This window comes from Protomyctophum bolini (assembly GCF_963924005.1).
Source record: "Protomyctophum bolini genome assembly, chromosome: 11".
In the NCBI taxonomy this organism is placed as follows: Eukaryota; Metazoa; Chordata; class Actinopteri; order Myctophiformes; family Myctophidae; genus Protomyctophum; species Protomyctophum bolini.
The window spans coordinates 17,416,737-17,433,761 of NC_137872.1; the positions used below are offsets into that span (position 1 = coordinate 17,416,737).

The 17,025-nt window shown below is 44.3% G+C and overlaps 1 protein-coding gene across 2 annotated transcripts in view; it reads left to right on the forward strand.

The window, feature by feature from the left end:
- Nucleotides 1-14,155, forward strand: part of rab40c (RAB40c, member RAS oncogene family) — a 29,238-nt gene extending 15,083 nt beyond the window's left edge. Inside the window, exons 3-7 of one of the 2 annotated variants that reach the window (XR_013964887.1) lie at nt 1,592-1,652; nt 2,373-2,450; nt 6,760-6,982; nt 8,500-8,859; nt 8,891-14,155. Coding sequence is in view for 1 of the 2 variants with exons in the window: in XM_080776055.1 (XP_080632181.1) it covers nt 1,592-1,652; nt 2,373-2,450; nt 6,760-6,982; nt 8,500-8,777 (640 nt within the window). In the remaining variant the exon portion in view is untranslated. Of the gene's footprint in view, nt 1-1,591; nt 1,653-2,372; nt 2,451-6,759; nt 6,983-8,499; nt 8,869-8,890 lie in introns of those variants that run through there. The other variant, XM_080776055.1, reaches the window with a different exon arrangement.
- The last annotated feature ends 2,870 nt before the right edge of the window (nt 14,156-17,025 follow it).

Sequence of the window (17,025 nt, forward strand, 5' to 3'; positions counted from 1 at the left end):
ATCATGGGTGAAATGAGGAAACCTCGCCCCACTCTGGGAAGCGGATTTGAACAAGCTTTACCTAAATATTTCCGCTCTACTAGTGTGGTTCTGGGGATCTAAAGTCAAACTGGACAACATCAGGTCTGTGCACCAATGCACCATTGATTTGCCTTAACCCATTTTGGGCGGGAACCCATTTAGGTGTTTTAAGCATTATGTTATACTTTAGCTATTGAAAATAGCTAAAGCACAAGCTCGGTGTCGCACTACGAGCTTGTTGGTCTGCTATTTGTGAAAGATCGTGAATATGTGAGCAAATGTTTTTAACTCAAATCTTTGCTTCTGTGGGGTCCCTGGAACTACATATTACATATAATTCTGGGGGTCCTTGACATGAAAATGTTTGAGAACCACTGATATAGAAACATGGGTTTTTCAGAAAACTCAGGATTCAGAAAAGTGAGAATTTTTTCAAATTTTCCTCAGGTCTATAATGCCTTAACTGCACTCAGTGAAATGTCTCTCTTTGCTCTACAAACACACACTAGGAATCCACGTCCTATATTTTGTAAGCCTCTCACTCTCGCACGCTCAAAGAGCTATAGGTTTTGTGATGTTAGAAGGCCGTTAATCACTGGCGCTGTATTTGACAGCGACTGACCCATCAAACACATCCTCGTGCTTGTACACTTCACACTCAGTTGGTCCATAAAGCTAATGAAGCCACGAACACCTAGAGGTCAGTATCAGACAGGCAGGAACTCCGCTCCGGCCTTCTTCTCCTCTCTGATATCAATAGGCTATACCGAGCACTGCTGAGCAACCTCTGTCATGTACTTGATCCATGTGTATTTCCTGGACAAACACAGTCTCTAGTGTAGTGCTGTTTGTAGAGCAAGGTGCCAGTGTGTGCTAGCCAGGCCACACAGGCTTGGATTGCCACGGCTCATGCTAACAGAGAGGCACTGGTGGCTGATTAACCACTTAAGACCTATTTTAGACTTTTGCGTACAATGGTGGCGCATGGCAGAAAGGAGCCGTTCTGCAAGATCACACAGTGTCACGATGCATCATATTGTGATTTGTGAGCTTGTAGCTTTCGGAAATGTTTGTTTATAATGACCTGCCTGCAACCTGCCTAAAATGTGCACACCAGTTTGGAAGTGGTTAAGAAGGTGATGCGACTTAAAAGTGTTGCAATTACTGTATATTTGTTAGACCAAATTGGGATGTTTGACATTGAGATGATTCATATAAATTAACCTGCTAAATAATGACATAATGTGCCTTGGCCTTTATTTACTGAAAGACTTTTGAGCAACACAGGGAGAGAGATTATTTTGTAAATGATACAAGATACAATATATATTTCATTTGATGTCTTAAAATTTAGATTTTCATGATGTTCATTGAGCTCTGTCATATTGTATCATTTGGTTGAGTACCCAGCCTTATAGATAAAGGATACACACAGGCCAATTCTCTTGTCATTACTGTTGCTGGATTCCAGCTGAGACACAGGTTATAACTGGCTGTTGGTCTGTGCATTGGCAATGACCATCTATGCTCTCCCTCCCGCTATCTGTCTCTTTCTGTCTGCTCTCTCCAGGGACACATCGGGACAAGGCCGTTTCTGCACCATCTTCCGTTCGTATTCCCGTGGTGCTCAGGTGAGGAAAACTAAAAAAGACAGTTACTGCTTTTGTTAGTCTCCACTGAATAACAAGCTGGATTCTGTACAGCATACATGTGCCGCACTGTTGCTTGTATATAGAGTATGCACACACAGCATTGGTTTATGAAATGGCAGCAGACAAAATGTTGTATACCGGTTTGTAAAAACATGTTTATCTGAAACTCACCATTTAATGTTTCTAGAATACACATGAATCTATTTTTTTTCCTTTTCTTTTAAAAGCATGATCAAATTAAAGGTCCAATAGCTTAACACATACTGTAGGCCTGATTTATACTTTGCCATATGACGGTGTAGCGATGCTAAAATAGCCAATATGACACCGATAAGGACATGCCCAAAATTGGAATGTCAGGTTGAACAGCTATAGGTAGTACACATAACATTATGGTCTGTGCCCCTTAAGTCATTTACTGCTAGCATTGATTCGTTCCCTGCCTCGACCTTCAGCCGGCCGTTTTATTTTGAAGACTCCAAAATTCACCCCAAAATGAACCGGAAGCAAAATTGGCTAAAGCTAAGCTAATTTGCCTACCGTCTTTTTATAAGTCATCTGAAGCATTAATACTGTAACCGCGAGGTAGCGACGATTTAGTAATGAGCCCTTAACACCACGATTCAGAGGAAGAGGTTGTTTAAGACAATGTTGTGCCTGGCTGCATTGACCATGTATGTGTGTTTGTGTTCATTGCAGGGCATCCTGCTGGTCTATGACATCACTAACCGGTGGTCCTTCGACGGCATCGACCGGTGGATCCATGAGATTGACGAGGTGAGTCAGCAGAAGCGATGAAATGGAGATGGAAGAGAGGGCTGAAGTATTTTGGGGCATGGATGAGCATGTTGGGGGGTGATACACGGCTAGCCAGGGTGATACACGGCTAGCCAGGAGGCCACACAACTCATTCTGGGTGATACACGGCTAGCCAGGAGGCCACACAGATCTCATTTTTGGTGATACCCGGCTAGCCAGGAGGCCACACAGATCTCATTTTGGGTGATACCCGGCTAGCCAGGAGGCCACACAGATCTCATTTTGAGAGAAAGAAGGCTAGGGTCGAAGTCCAACATCAGTTCTCATGGACAATGAAAACAAAGGAGGTAGGCCTTTGCCTCCAGTGATATGTAAGCCAGTGACATGAAGCTACAAAGTGACCACCGACACTGCTGCATTACGGGCTTAATGCCAAATCTGATTAAAAGCTATTAAAAAAAAGAAACAAACTAATATTGTGTTCACTCTAGCAGCGACAAAGCTACAAAAAGCGTGGCCAACTACATTGCTGCCGATTCGCCGTTGAAGTGTTGCTCAGACCACACTATATCAATGAAAAAACGTAGGGTTAAATAGCACAGGGAACTGGTTAACGGCAAGAATGAGATTTTTTTCCATTTACGGAAGGCAGCACTGAATTTTGGGGGGAGAGAAGCAGAGTGGAACTGGGGAAACAAAAACATAATTGAGGCTTCACCACTTCATTGGAGCACTGCAAAACGTTTTGCAGCTACAGTAGTTGGGCATCACTTTGTAGCTTCATGTCACTGACTTCCATTGCTTTGGTGCCGCTAGCATGAACGCAGCATCGTTTTTTGTTTTTTTTTGCTTTGAATCAGATCTGGCATTTTCAGTGCATGAGGATTAAATAACTTATGGCATCATTCCCTATTAATTGTGCTTATGACAAATGGATCGGTTATTGTCAGTATGTGTTTGTGTCTGTAGTGTCATTCTGTCAGAAGCACTCAACCATTTGTGTTTCCCGGGTCCTCGACACACAGCACAGCAAAGAGCAGGCTATGCAACGGCCCAGAACCCTTGGTGTCAACTGTCAACTCACACGTACTGTGACTTACTGTATAAGCACAGCCTCTCTGAGCTCACGACTAATGTCAGTGTCATTCCCTCATCAGCCACACGCATCCCTCTCTGCCAATTACGCCACTGCATTCCCCAGCAACGCATGAAACACAATTGTATACTGAGAAGAAATGCAGAAAACCTAGAAGTCACATTAATATAATCAACACATTACGCAAATAAGTCCTTTATACTTCCTCGTACAATGTATAGCAAAGATGTTGAGAAGAAACTTCTTGAAATTCCTTTAAAACTTTCCACCTGTAATGACGTGCTCCAAATAGAGACACCAAGGTTGAAAGTGGTTAAAATAAATAATAAATAAAACATGAGACTTGTATAGTGCTTTTCCAAGTACTCAATGACACAGAAAACGAGTAGAAAGCTAAAATAGTAGGATTAGAATGATAAAAATAAATCTAATAAAAACAGCCGTCTGGTTGTTCAAAGTTCTCTGTGCCCTGCCCCGACTCTCAGAACATCATCTCGCCCACTTTTTGTGGGTTCCCAGCCCACAGGTTGAGAAACACTGGCCTACATTGCATTTGGAAGATTGGGTGGTACATAATTGAGTGGTGAGGAATATGGGACATAGGAAAATATGGCAAGTAGGAAAATATGCTCTGCCAAAGCCAAACGTGTATCGCCATGGTGTGGCTCTCGCTCGGACTGGATTCAAAGTAGCCTCAAATAAACACAGAGGAATCCCACAGATGGCTTTCCTCAGGCTATATCGTGGTTTTTAGGTTTGTGGACATGTACTGTATAATGATTAGATTTATTGGTGGTTGTTTTTTGTTTTTTTTAGATCAAGGCATTTGTGTTTAATTATTTAACGTGGAGGAGAGAGTGAGGATGACCCATGCAGCACAGGGTTAAAGCAAGCTTACTGTAATTAGTTAAAAAGTCAGAGTTTCACTCAATTTTCACAACTGTACTTATCCTCACAGGAAGCCACTGGCTCTTCACCGAAGAGCAAGTTCTGCAAAATGTTTCAAACTTAAAAAAAAAAAATAGAATCATATGTCGTATGGCAAAAGATACGTGCTAAGTGGTTAGTGGTAACCACAGTAACTCGCTGCCAATTTTGGTGGCTTCTAGCTGTCTGCTATTAACATGACGGGAGACTTTTTCTTATCAACCAGTAACCACCTACCATCTTAGGTTATTAACTTATTATGTATAAGATGTGTGTGTGTGTGTGTGGGTGTGTGTGTGTGGGGGGGGGGGGGTCCCCCTGGCTCTGATAGGTCCTTCCTGCTGATTCGGAAGTGGAGGATGTCCTTTTCTCTCTTGTGCGTGTTTGTGTGCGCGCGCAAGCGCAGCAGGGGCTTAGCTGGTATTTTTGGCCTCTGGTATGTGTGTGCTTGAGATCTGCCTTTCCTGCCCCACCTCCCCAGAATCCTGTGGCTGCCGGGTCGCAGCCACAACGCAGTCAAATCCTCAATGTTCATTTAACTCCGAGAGTAACTATGAAATTAAACCATATGGACCCGTAAGGGTTTCTGCATATGGACCCGTAAGGGTCCATATGCGAAGCGAAGGGAAAATGTCCGAACGCAGTGAGAAACAGAATACGGGAGAGCAGGCAAACAGGGTTGTAGATTGGAAATTTAAAAACACTGGAACGTTGGTGCTTCAACCCAGACCCAGTTATTAAGTGGACTTAGTGGTTTTGCTCTGGGAGACGAGCCATGTACCAATGACCGCGTACATCCCAGAGTCATACTAGGTCATTGATTCAACTATTACTGCCTAGAGCTGAGCAATACATCCACACAATACTGTATCCAAATCCTGATATGAGACTAGATATTTTCCTGGCCCTGCATTAAGTTGTGAAATAATTTTAATTTGAGTTCATCAATAGGGCTGTGCCCTCGTAGTTTGGTCTTATGTCGACCAAGACCATGTTAGTCAACAGTTAGTTGACAGTCTAGTCTATAACTTTCAATATCGTAGCTGTTCATTTATCAACCTTATCAACCTGAAAAGGCTGGTCTCTGCATGATTGTACATTCGGGAAACACACTTTTACAAATTTGTTGGTTAAATCAACTAATCGATTAGTCGACAAATTCCTATCAATATTAGTCTTGACTGTTTTAGCTTAAATGTTTTCCTGGTCATCACATTAAGTTGTGATACTAATTTTGGACCATATTGACTGTTGTAGCCGAGTGATGGATTGAGACAAATGGACACTTGGACAGACAGACAGGGTGCATGGAGGAGGAGAGAGGCGGCCACTGGGCCAGGCTGCCATCTTCTATTATGTCAGTCAGAACAGATGGCTGTGAATTGGGGAGACACAAGTCGAAGTGACAGGGCAAGTTATTCTCCTGCCCCGGGCCTGATGAATAAGTAACAGACCACCGCTAGTCACTTTGTTCCATTTAATGTGTGCCAGGGCCCTCTCATTCCATCTCCGTCTAGCGCTCTATTGCTCCCACTCTCTCTGGGCCTCTAAATGGAGCAATTTAGTCTTAGAGAATTGGACTTGAGTTACAACTGTACTTTGACTGCTTTTTTCCCCATCTGCACCAAGTCCCTTTGCCAAAAATAGCCGATCTACAAGCTCATAAATAATGAGCCAATAATGAGTAACTTTCATGTCTCTTTTGAGTTTCATGCAGTACCACTTGTCAACCACTATTATTCCTATCCGACCACATTATCTAATAGAAGTCACCCTGGGAAAGACCTACGCTGAAAAAACTATCAGCGGAAGTTGCAGGATTTTAGCGGAAGTATTGCCCAAGGAAATGACGTTGATGCTTTGCAAATCAGTTTACATTCTCCGCGAATTGTTGTGATTGGTCGGGAAAATATCGTATCCGGGGGAAATACATCTGACGGATATTCCGGAGGATACGTTCGCCGATAGCTTCTCTGCCTTAAGTTGTGACCAGGCTTTTCTTTTCGCAGATAAGTAAGCCTGGGACCGAGGAGACCACACTTAACCGCCACTCTATTGTACTTACTCTACAATACAGAATGGTTACAATAAAAATGTATTCACTAAAGAAAGTTAATCAGTCCCCCAGGGGTCTATACACGGGTATCCCCAGAATGAGGGTATTTTTTTGTTGTTTTGAGTGCCCAAAAAGTAATTGTGGTGTTTCAGTTGGAGCAAAGAGTGCCAAAAACACCATGAAAACTACAACTTCCATGATGAACCTACTGCATGGCTTACTTGATCTCTCCCGTTCCGTCTACCCAGCATGCACCGGGCGTCCCTCGGATCCTGGTGGGCAACCGGCTCCACCTGGCCTTCAAGCGGCAGGTCCCCACGGAGCAGGCGCGCGCCTACGCCGAGAAGAACGGTATGACCTTCTTCGAGGTGAGCCCCCTGTGCAACTTCAACGTCATCGAGTCCTTCACGGAGCTGTCGCGCATCGTCCTCATGAGGCATGGCATGGAGAAGTTCTGGAGGCCCAACCGAGGTGGGTGGATTAATTAATTAATTAATTAATTAATGGGTGGATGGGTGGAGCAGAGCTTTAAGGTGATTGTGGTTGTTTAATTGTCTTGTTATTTCAGTGTCTGTTTAGATTCTGAATTATTCACACCGCCTGAGTCCATCTTCAAATCAGTCCAGTGACTGAACTTTTCATGAGTTTGTACAAATATTGATAATTTGTGAATTCCAATCTTTCTTTTTTTTTTCATAGTTGTACTGCAGTGAATAATTAACACAAATTCATTCTCAACCCTTAAATTAAATTAATTATTGAAGTGGACTTCATATTGTTTTATTTGGGTGGCATTACGACACACCACCATTCTAACTGGGAGGCGGCCTTTTTTCCGACAGCATTCTAGCCGACGGGGCAACGATCCGATCCGCAGCGGGGGGACATTCGCCTTTGATGCGAAAAAGCGATGTTCCGACATGCGCTGCTCCCGTGCTTGCGGTTAGGGTTAGGTTAGGATTGAGGTTTCGGATCAATATGCTGTCGGAAAAAATACCTGCACATTCTAACTACAGGGCTTCCGCGACCAAAAGCCAAGTGGCCGTGCCCCTAAAAAGACGAAGTTCCAGGACTGACTGTAGCATACATAAGTGTATTCATTCTCACATCTTGGGAGTGCTAATGTACGCTAATGTACTGGTCTTCAGATGGAGGCCATACTTTTTCTGTCTCTCTCTCTCTCTCTCTCTCTCCCCCTCCCTCTCTCCTCTCCTCTCTCATTAGTTCTTCCCAATTCTACCTCTGTCATGGTTGCCTTTATTCAGATCATGTGTAATTAGAAAGAGAGAAGCAGATGGAGAGAGATGTCCCAGCTCGCCCTCTGTAAATAAAACAAGTGCTTACTAAGGCTCTAGACTCAGGTCTGCCAAGGCTGGCTGGCCTGATGTTCAGTCAGTTGAGTGTCTGCTGTGTGAGATCCACGGAGTGAGAAGAAGCCTCAGCTGTTCTGCCTGGAGCTTTTTTAAATAGTCATCCTCCATGTTAGAGAGGAACTCCCTTCAAGTTCACATTATTCCTCTGCAAAATGGGTCGAACATGCGCTGCTCCCGTGCTTTCGGTTATGGTTAGGTTGGGGTTTGAGGTAGGTTGTTGGTCTAATGACAGTCGGACCAATAGTATGCATGTACCCGATTCTTGCCGCATTTCGAGCTTGTGTATCTGCTGCTTGATGGATCTTGATGCATTTGTGTGACGCTGTAGTATGATGAAGTAGGGCATCATTTATGAGAAAAAAAACAACAACCGCCAAAAGTTAGAATACGGAGATAAGAGGTTTCTGCCCGACTTCGACAATATACTTTGTTCAACAGGGATACCCCAAGGGGTCTATTCTATACTTGGTCCCCTCCCTTTTTCGCTCTACACCAAATAGTGCAGCTATTTACGCCTATACTGTTCCAACCCCCCAGAATAGAGACTCTGCTAGGGTTCATGTAGTCTGCTGTCATCCTGGTGCTGAACTCTTCCCTCTCTCCTCCCATCTGCAGTGTTCAGCCTGCAGGACCTGTGCTGCCGCGCCATCGTGTCCTGCACGCCGGTCCACCTCATCGACAAGCTGCCGCTGCCGGTGGCCATCAAGTCCCACCTCAAGTCCTTCTCCATGGCCAACGGCATGAACGCCGTCATGATGCACGGACGCTCCTACTCGCTGGCCAACAACCCGGCCGGTGGCTCCAAGGGCAACAGTCTGAAGCGATCAAAGTCCATCCGTCCACCCCAGAGCCCGCCCCAGAACTGCACCCGCAACAACTGCAAGATCTCTTAGTCTCTGTGGACTGGGGGGAGTGCTGGAGATGACGGGAGAGGAGACCAGTAGAGGAAGATGGTGTGTGGACTGTGGGGAGATGGTGTGTGGAATGTGGGTGGGTTTAGGGTTAGGGTTAGGCAGATGGTGTGTGGACTGTGGGTGGGTTTTGGTGGGGAGTACAAACCGTGTCCTGGGAATTTGTGCTCGGAACAAGGAGGTAAATCGTGAATGCTTAACCACTCCTAAATTACTTTGTTGACCGGTGTGCCCCAGGGGTCTTTTCCCCTTAAAACCAAAACTCTTCTGCGAAAATAGCCTGTCACAACGTTGTGAGCACGTAGACCGGCTATATTCACAGGATGTTCGCCTATCAGAAAGCGCCATGGGGTTCATGTGATAAAACTCGGTGAAGCGACAGTCCTCCCATCTCCCCTAACATCCTGTCACGCCTGTTGCTTTGAGACCACCTTCTTAGAGTGACTCATCTAATGAGCAAAGGAGGAGCCTGGTGGCGTCTTTACAGCCTTGTTGCTGGCCACTACCAAGCACTGACAGTGGGACAAGACATATGGAATAGAATCCCTTTCAGTCCCGGGGTTCTCCTGTCTGCGGGAGCATTATTATTACTACATGTACAAAATGGACAACAAGTGTACAGGAACCTTAAGAAACTCTTGCAACCATATTTAGTTAATCTACATTGCGCCACTCATGGTTTGTGTCATAAACGTCACCTGAATTCTTTATTTTCTTTGAGACCTTTGGTGTGTGTGTGTGTGTGTGTGTGTGTGTGTGTGTCTCTGTCTCCCCCCCCCCCCCCCCCCTCAATTGCACCATCAGTATTCCTTCCTTATTCTGTCCATATAACATTTGTCTATTGACAAGTAAGCGATCAATACTATTGCTGATCACAAACCCACTATTACCCATTTATAACTTTGGCTAGTGGCTACGAATGTCTGTTCTGGCCACAACCCCCTTGCATTTGACTGTAACGCTGCTTTGTGAGTCACAACGTTTTGTTCCGTTTTCACATGACCTTCACTGATTTTGAAATCACAAATAATTTACAAGTCGAAACAAACTCTAGGTGTATCTTTAGTTGGAGCACTTTTTCATCGGTTTTCATCGGCCACAGACCCCCTGGGAGTCGTAGTACAAGACGAGGTCGAACAGGACAGCTTTCCATTTGCATCACGTCTAGACGCCACCCAAGGGAGCTGTTGGGGTCCAGATGCACATTCATTTGACTGTCGCCTTCTTCCCTCCTCCTGTTTTACCTGGGTTTCCTAGTTCCTACTTCCTCTCTCATCCTCTCGCAGCCTGGCGTTTGCCTTGTGGATTCCAGTCCAGTGGTTGCCTTGTGATGTGGTCTTGTTGGTTTTCGGCGGGTGTGTCCAATCCACCCCCACTTCCTCTTCTTCACATCCTGGCTGATGGATGGAGTTCCGGTTGGTTCTCTCCAACAGGCTGGCGTTTTATATTTTATATCCAACGTGTTCAGATCAGCGGTTGTTAAACTGTTTCATGTCAGGGAGTCCAGGGACCCACAAATTAATATGTATTTAGCTGCAGACCCCCTTCTGGAAATATTTAGTGCCAGTGACCCCCACAGGCCCGAGCCCATTGACACCTGTTGAGTGGTGAGAGCTGCTGCATCCTCATGAATGTGTTCCTCCACCTGCTATGGCTAATGAGGTCTGTGTCTCCTAGCAAAGCTAGTACTTGCTGTACTTGTACTTTGTTGTGAACACAAGTTACACAACACACAGAAGAGAACACACATGGCTGACCCTCATAACTCGTATTGTTACTTGCCCACCTCCTCCTGTGCCAAATCTTTTAAGATCAGTCAACAGTCCAAGCACTTCCTTGCCAAACCTGTTTCATTCCCAAACTCTACCTCCACTCCCCCCCCCCATGGGTCTCAAAGATGCTTCTCTTGTTCCATAAACCAGCCCCCCCCCCACCCCCAAAAAGAAGGAGGCAAATCCATAGCATGTACTAATAGGTTTACCATCCCTTCAGTTCAGCGTCTGGCCTACAGCATGCATAAAAGCTCTTGAGATGGAGAGCACAGGTATCCACGGCTGTTTGAAAACAAAAGCATGCCTTCCAGCATTGGGTCGTCATCCAGCTGAATAAAGAGTGCCAAAGTGATGAGTCTAAGGAGAGACACAAAGAATAAAAGAAGCACAAGCTCTGTTAGGGAGACCAGCGTTAAGCTAAGATTGTGAATTGTTCAGAGAGTGCAGTCGGGTAGAAGGGTTGTGTTAATATCGAAACAGTGTCCTTCGTTTTTACGCATCCGTCTGCTCAGTGCTCAGACAGAAAGAAGATGTGGCATCACTTCTCTCATCTCGGCTCCTGATTTCCCCAGGGCATGTTCCACCCAAGAACCTCTTATTACACCGCGTCCATTTTTTTGTATTGCATTGTAATCGACCCGTTCCGTCACAGTCATAACTGTGTTTTAATCCTCTTCGGATCAAACTGAGTTCTATTGCTATTGATTTTTATGTTGTTTTGTGTTTTCTTTTATCGGCCAAAGATCAAGGTCAAAGTTCAGCCCAATGCTTAGCATATTTAGAATGAGCCTAAAGGAACAGATGGCGTTGGTGCGCCAAGCCCATGAAGACACTATGGAGACTTGATTTATACTCTGATGCATGCGGGTGTCGCGTTACAATAGCTGCCAATCTACAAGCTCACAACGCTTTGCGACGTGCAGTGAGTTTAAAGATCAGCTGTTTTTTGTTTTGTTTTTGGTGTGCGACACTCGACCACAACTTATGTATAAACCAGGCACGATCTGCCCTAATCGACGACATGGGCTCTTTTTTTCCGTTTCACGAATACATGCACACACCCCGTTCCTCCAGGCTCTGTCCTGCCTTTCATCTCTCTCCCTAGTCCCTACATTCTCTCTCATCCCCCCACCCCCCCCCACCATCTCCACATGCTGCCCCATGATTCATAGCTGCTGAATTATAGATGCTCTTTTCATATATCTCTGGAGGGCTTTATCAGTCCACCCCAACTCTCTCTCTCTCATCTCTCTCTCCTCCCCCCAGCAGCCAGTAGGAAGCCTGCTAGAGTGGTCTCCAGATTTCTATTTATCAGTCTTTACTCTCCTGGACATCATCTGACCAATGTTTTCCTGTCACTACCTGCACCTGGCTTCCTTTCTCTCCCCTTTACACCAGACGACACATGGGCTTTCTCCTTGAAACAGCTTCTTTAGGTATCACACTTGAATTCAGGAACTATGCCCTCGTCAAAACTCTTCTCGTTTCACACAACACAACTTGAAAACAAACTTAAATACAAGCCACCCTATTAGCTGAACAGATGTGAACATTAAGGAGGAGTGGCACTGTCAAACGGGTCTGGGAGATATCAAATAAATACATTGAAAACAAGAGAGATGTTAATACAGTAACCAAATACTGTTACCTACACACGGAATAAGCCATGTGTAACTCAGGTCATTGCTAATTGAACATTTTCTTAAATGAGCATAGATACGCAGTCTGCACTTCAGAAATGTAAAACAAATGTAAACTCTTGCAGTGCAAAATCCATCCTGTGTCTCGATCTCTCTCTCTGTCTCTTTGTCTCTCAATGCTAGCAATCAATTTGCAACATTGCCCCTAAAGCTCGAGGGTACATTCAAACTGAAGAAATCTCTGAATGCCCAATCTTTTGTAAAATCGGTATGAAGCAGATTCAATTAAATTCACTTGTTTTGTGTCAGGAGGGATACAGTCTTGACATTTCCAAAAATCTAGTTTGGGCTGCTGCTGTTCCTTCGTGTGTGATGTGATGGGACGTCTTAGGCCCGATTTACATTTTGTCCTGTGTCGCGTGCCAAAAATAGTAGATCTGCTATTTTGGGAAACGGTAGGAACACTCTTCTCCCCTACACTTGTCCCCCCCCCCTCTCACTTCTCTTATCTCAGGGAGTTGCCCTTTGACCTCCAGACTTTCAAGATGCCTTGACTCACCCAATGAAGCCTCCTTGCTTAGTTGCTTTTAAGACAGAACTCTCTCGCTCTCTGGCTACAGTCTCCGGGTAAGTCCTATTCCCCACCTCATCTTGTGGGGCAATTGACCGCACGCTGGCCGTTTGGCTCTGGTGTCATGTGACATAGCCTATAGGAGCAAAACAAATGGCCGCTGCGTGAATGTGGTTAATAGGAATGAGCCGGTCCTCGCGTTTGTGACGAGAGATGCTTCCTATATAAAGCAGGCATTGGCTGAGTGGTGTGAATGGACGTTTTATTTCCCTGCCAAAGGGAGGATATGAGATGGAGTATTGTTTTAGTCCTCTACCTCTACCCTACCTTCCTCTTTCACACACACACACACACACACACACTTCCATCCCCACTGTTTCAAGCACGCTTTTATTAGCATCGCAGACCAGTGTTGTGAGCACGACGAACAAACGAGACGCTGAAATAAAGGACTTTGAGAAAACTCGTAGCCGATGTTTTGAGAAGAGGTCTGCCTCTCTTGTCTCTTAATCCACTGTTGCTCGGCACTGACAGCGGCACTTCAGTGGGTGGTTATTATTATATATTTTTTTAATTAATGTGCGTCAGACCTTTCAGTACATGTGATATAGAAAAGACGTTTTGGTTCGTCATTTTAAAGCTTAAGCCTGATTCATACAAGTTGCACGCCGGTGTCACGTGCCGAAAACAGCAGCTAATAATACTACATCTGCAAGTTCTGTCTGTGGGCTTGTAGATCTGCTGTTTTCAATGCACAACAACGCACGCAACAAAGTATACATCAAGCCTTATTTGTATTGTGTTTTACCACCCTCTTCTGTTGGTTTTTGGGGGAGGGGGTTGTCAGTTTATCTTCTACCTGTCAAACAGGTTTTCACCTTGTAACTGTTGACAGGGTTTAACCACTTAAACCCTATGTACTTGGGCCATCTACAGCAAATCTCTTTGCAAAAACTGTCAATCTACAAGCTCACAATGCATGTGTTATTGCGTTGTGAGCTTGTATTTGTGGTTACCCCCAAATAAGCATGCTGGGGTTCAAGTGGTTAAAAAGGATGGATTGATTTGTAGAGAATGAGAGCGTATTTGTAACTGTGTTGTGGATTCTGAGAGCCTGATAGGAATAGCCTATGATAACTGGCTTGTGTAAGCGGGAAAGACTATGGTGAAAATGACTTGGTAAACACTATTTTTGGGGTGTTTCTTTTGACATTGAAGCTGCCGAGTAAGCAAAGTGAGGGTTTGTGTGTATGTGAATGTTCCTCAAACACCAAGCTGAACATTTTTTATTTTCTTTTTTAAATTATTGATTGTACAGTACAATGGCTTAGGGGTATGAAGACTTTTTCACAATAAAAATGTTAATGTTATAAACTTTACGTGTGTCCGCCATACATTTTTCTACCCTCAACCACATTTTGTTTCAGGAAGATGTTGCATCATTGGACAACAGGGGTTACAACTTACAGGGCATCTTGAATATATATATATATATATTTCTTATTAAAAATATATATATATCATTTTAGCAACACAAATATTGTAGTCCCTGGCCCACATTTGGTGGCCCTTCAAGTTTGGACATGAAAAGGTTTGAGAACCATTGACCCTTTGGAATGGATGCTTGCGCTGCAGTTTCTTAAGGTGCTTTGCTTTGGATAGAGTGCCACCTACTGGATCTTAAGTGCATAGACAAAAACGGAAGAAATTATTATAAAACATCAAATAGTGCATTTTAAAATGGATACCTAAATAAAAGCTATTGTCTGTAGATAAGTCAGTGTAGCCTAGTATACATTTGTGACATTTATAGATCTAAATAAAGTCTTAATTTAATTAAAGAATGTGTCTCTCCAATAAAGTATTACATTGTGTCTGCCACAGTCCTGCTTTTAGTTTTCAAGTTAGTGAGGTTGAGAACTGAACATTCTAATGTTGATTATTTATTGACTAACAAAGTTGTCGACTGTAAAGCCAAACTGATTAGTTACTCAACTATTCCTGGCTTCAATCTGTTCTCAGTCCAAATAAAACGTATCAACAGCTTTCACTGGACACGACAGGAAGCATATTCTGCAGCCTGACCTATTTTCTTTACAGGTGTTTTTTACAGTTCTAAGGAGGGGTCAACCGGCCCAGGTCGAAAACGGAGCAGGTCAAAGCCCTCGTGCCGCTCAGTAGTGGGTTCGCGCCTGTGAATAGACACTGCAGTGCAGCCTGAGTAATACAGCGAGACCCAGTCTTTTATGCCTTATGCTAATACAGAGCTGTTTTCACTCCGTACTGGTTGACACTTATTCATTTAAAGTTGATTGAGTAGAACTGTGCTTGTTTTTCTGCTGAAAATATTAGCCTAAGAACGAGGCGTCTCTTTAGAATTTCAATTCTGAAAACATAGCATACTGTGGAGTGATATGAGTATTTGATTGGGGTTGTGTATCCTGCTTTATCCACCACTACAGTGTTATGGTGTTTCATCAGGCCAACACTGCACTTTAAACAACCACAGAACCCAATTTTGGCAGCCACATCGCTAGTCCAGTGGTCTAGAATCTAGACTAGGAAGTCAAACATCTAGGCCCTCATTTATCAACCGTGCGTACGCCAAAATATGGGTGCACGCCGAAATTACCGACATTTTTGACATTTACCATTTCCGCCAAAGCTTGAAATTGAACGTGACAACGTTGAAAATCCACGTTTGCTCCTCAGCTGGCGTACGCATGTTTTTCTCCGCAGAACGGCGGAGCAGCATTGTTTGACCAGCTGAGAGGCTGCCAAAGGCATCGAAACATATGTATTCACTCCTAAAATGTTAATATAAAACTGTATGTATATGGGCTACATGTAAAAAAAGAAAAAGAAAAAAGGAATGGACCTACAAGATGTGTCTTTGTGTCATATTAAATTTATAGGAGCTTTCCAACTTTACAATTAAAATCGCACTTGATTTAAGCCATTTAAACAGTGTTTTGCATGAGCGCATACATGCGAGGATTTGCGCTGTCTGTGCTGGAATATTTCCATGACGTTGGAAAGTATAGCCTATAGTGCAGTGCTGCCTGCAGCTGCGGAGAGTCCCAACATGCATGGGTAGCCTATATACTGTAGCCTAATCTACAGTAGGCCGATGTCTTTCTGGAGTTACATGTGCAATCTCCTCCTCGTTTAATAAACCCGACGCGTCGCTCGAATGCCAAATGTACCGCCAGCGCAAGTGGGAACCGCATCGGAGATGTAGGCTACCCAGCCAGCCCACCACCACCACTCCTCCAGTGCCAGCCACATGGGCTACGGTTTTAGCTGCACATTCATATATTGACAGTTGAGTTGAGTTGACAGCCTATCCACTGCAGCGACTAGCGACTGTGAGGCAATCTAAATAGACTGTCGAACGTGCATGGTCAGTTGATCACGGTGTCACGGACAGACAGACAGGCAGACAGGACAGGATCAGGATCGAGGAGCAGCACCTATGCAAAACAGCAGCGTGTGTGTGTGTGTGTGTGTGTGTGTGTGTGTGTGTGTGCGCGCGCCTATTTGTTATTTAATTCATGGTTCACAGGTTCAGGTTTTCGTTCACTAATAGATCTTGTTGTATATTAAATTAAAAATACTTTAATAATTTAATATAACTGTTACTGTACAACTAACAACAGACAGTGACAGTTGCTTGCAAATTGCGATATGTGCGTCAGCGTGCGGGGGGGGGTGAGGCGGGCAGCAAGGGGGAAGCGAAGCGAGAGGAGAAACAGACCTACAGCTTTATTTAATTCATGCAGGTTTATTTATTTAAGATACAACAAGTTGCAAGTTGCGTGTGCGTGCGTGCGTCTGTGTGTGTATGAGAGAGCTGGGGCAGCAAGTCCATGTAACCATGGTTTCAGGAAACGTATTGCCGTTTTCAGGTCGCAAAAACGAGGGCGAGGCTTGATTTCATAGGGCGTGCCAGATAGATTTCAGCCGTCACATTTATTAACGTCAGAACGAAATTAAGGAAGGATCAGCTGTTTGCGATCACTTTATAAATGCCGTGGCGACGTGGGTGTACTACGAAACCTGCACTCGAATCTGTGGCAGATTTTACACTCGATTGATAAATGAGGGCCCTAGACTCTATGGACCTCACAAGTTCTAATTATACTGCTACTTTTCCAACAACCGCATACTACTTTTCTTTCTTTTTTTATCCCACGATTTTGTAACCCATTTTTGACCCCTGTGTCAATTATCTAATCACATTAGAT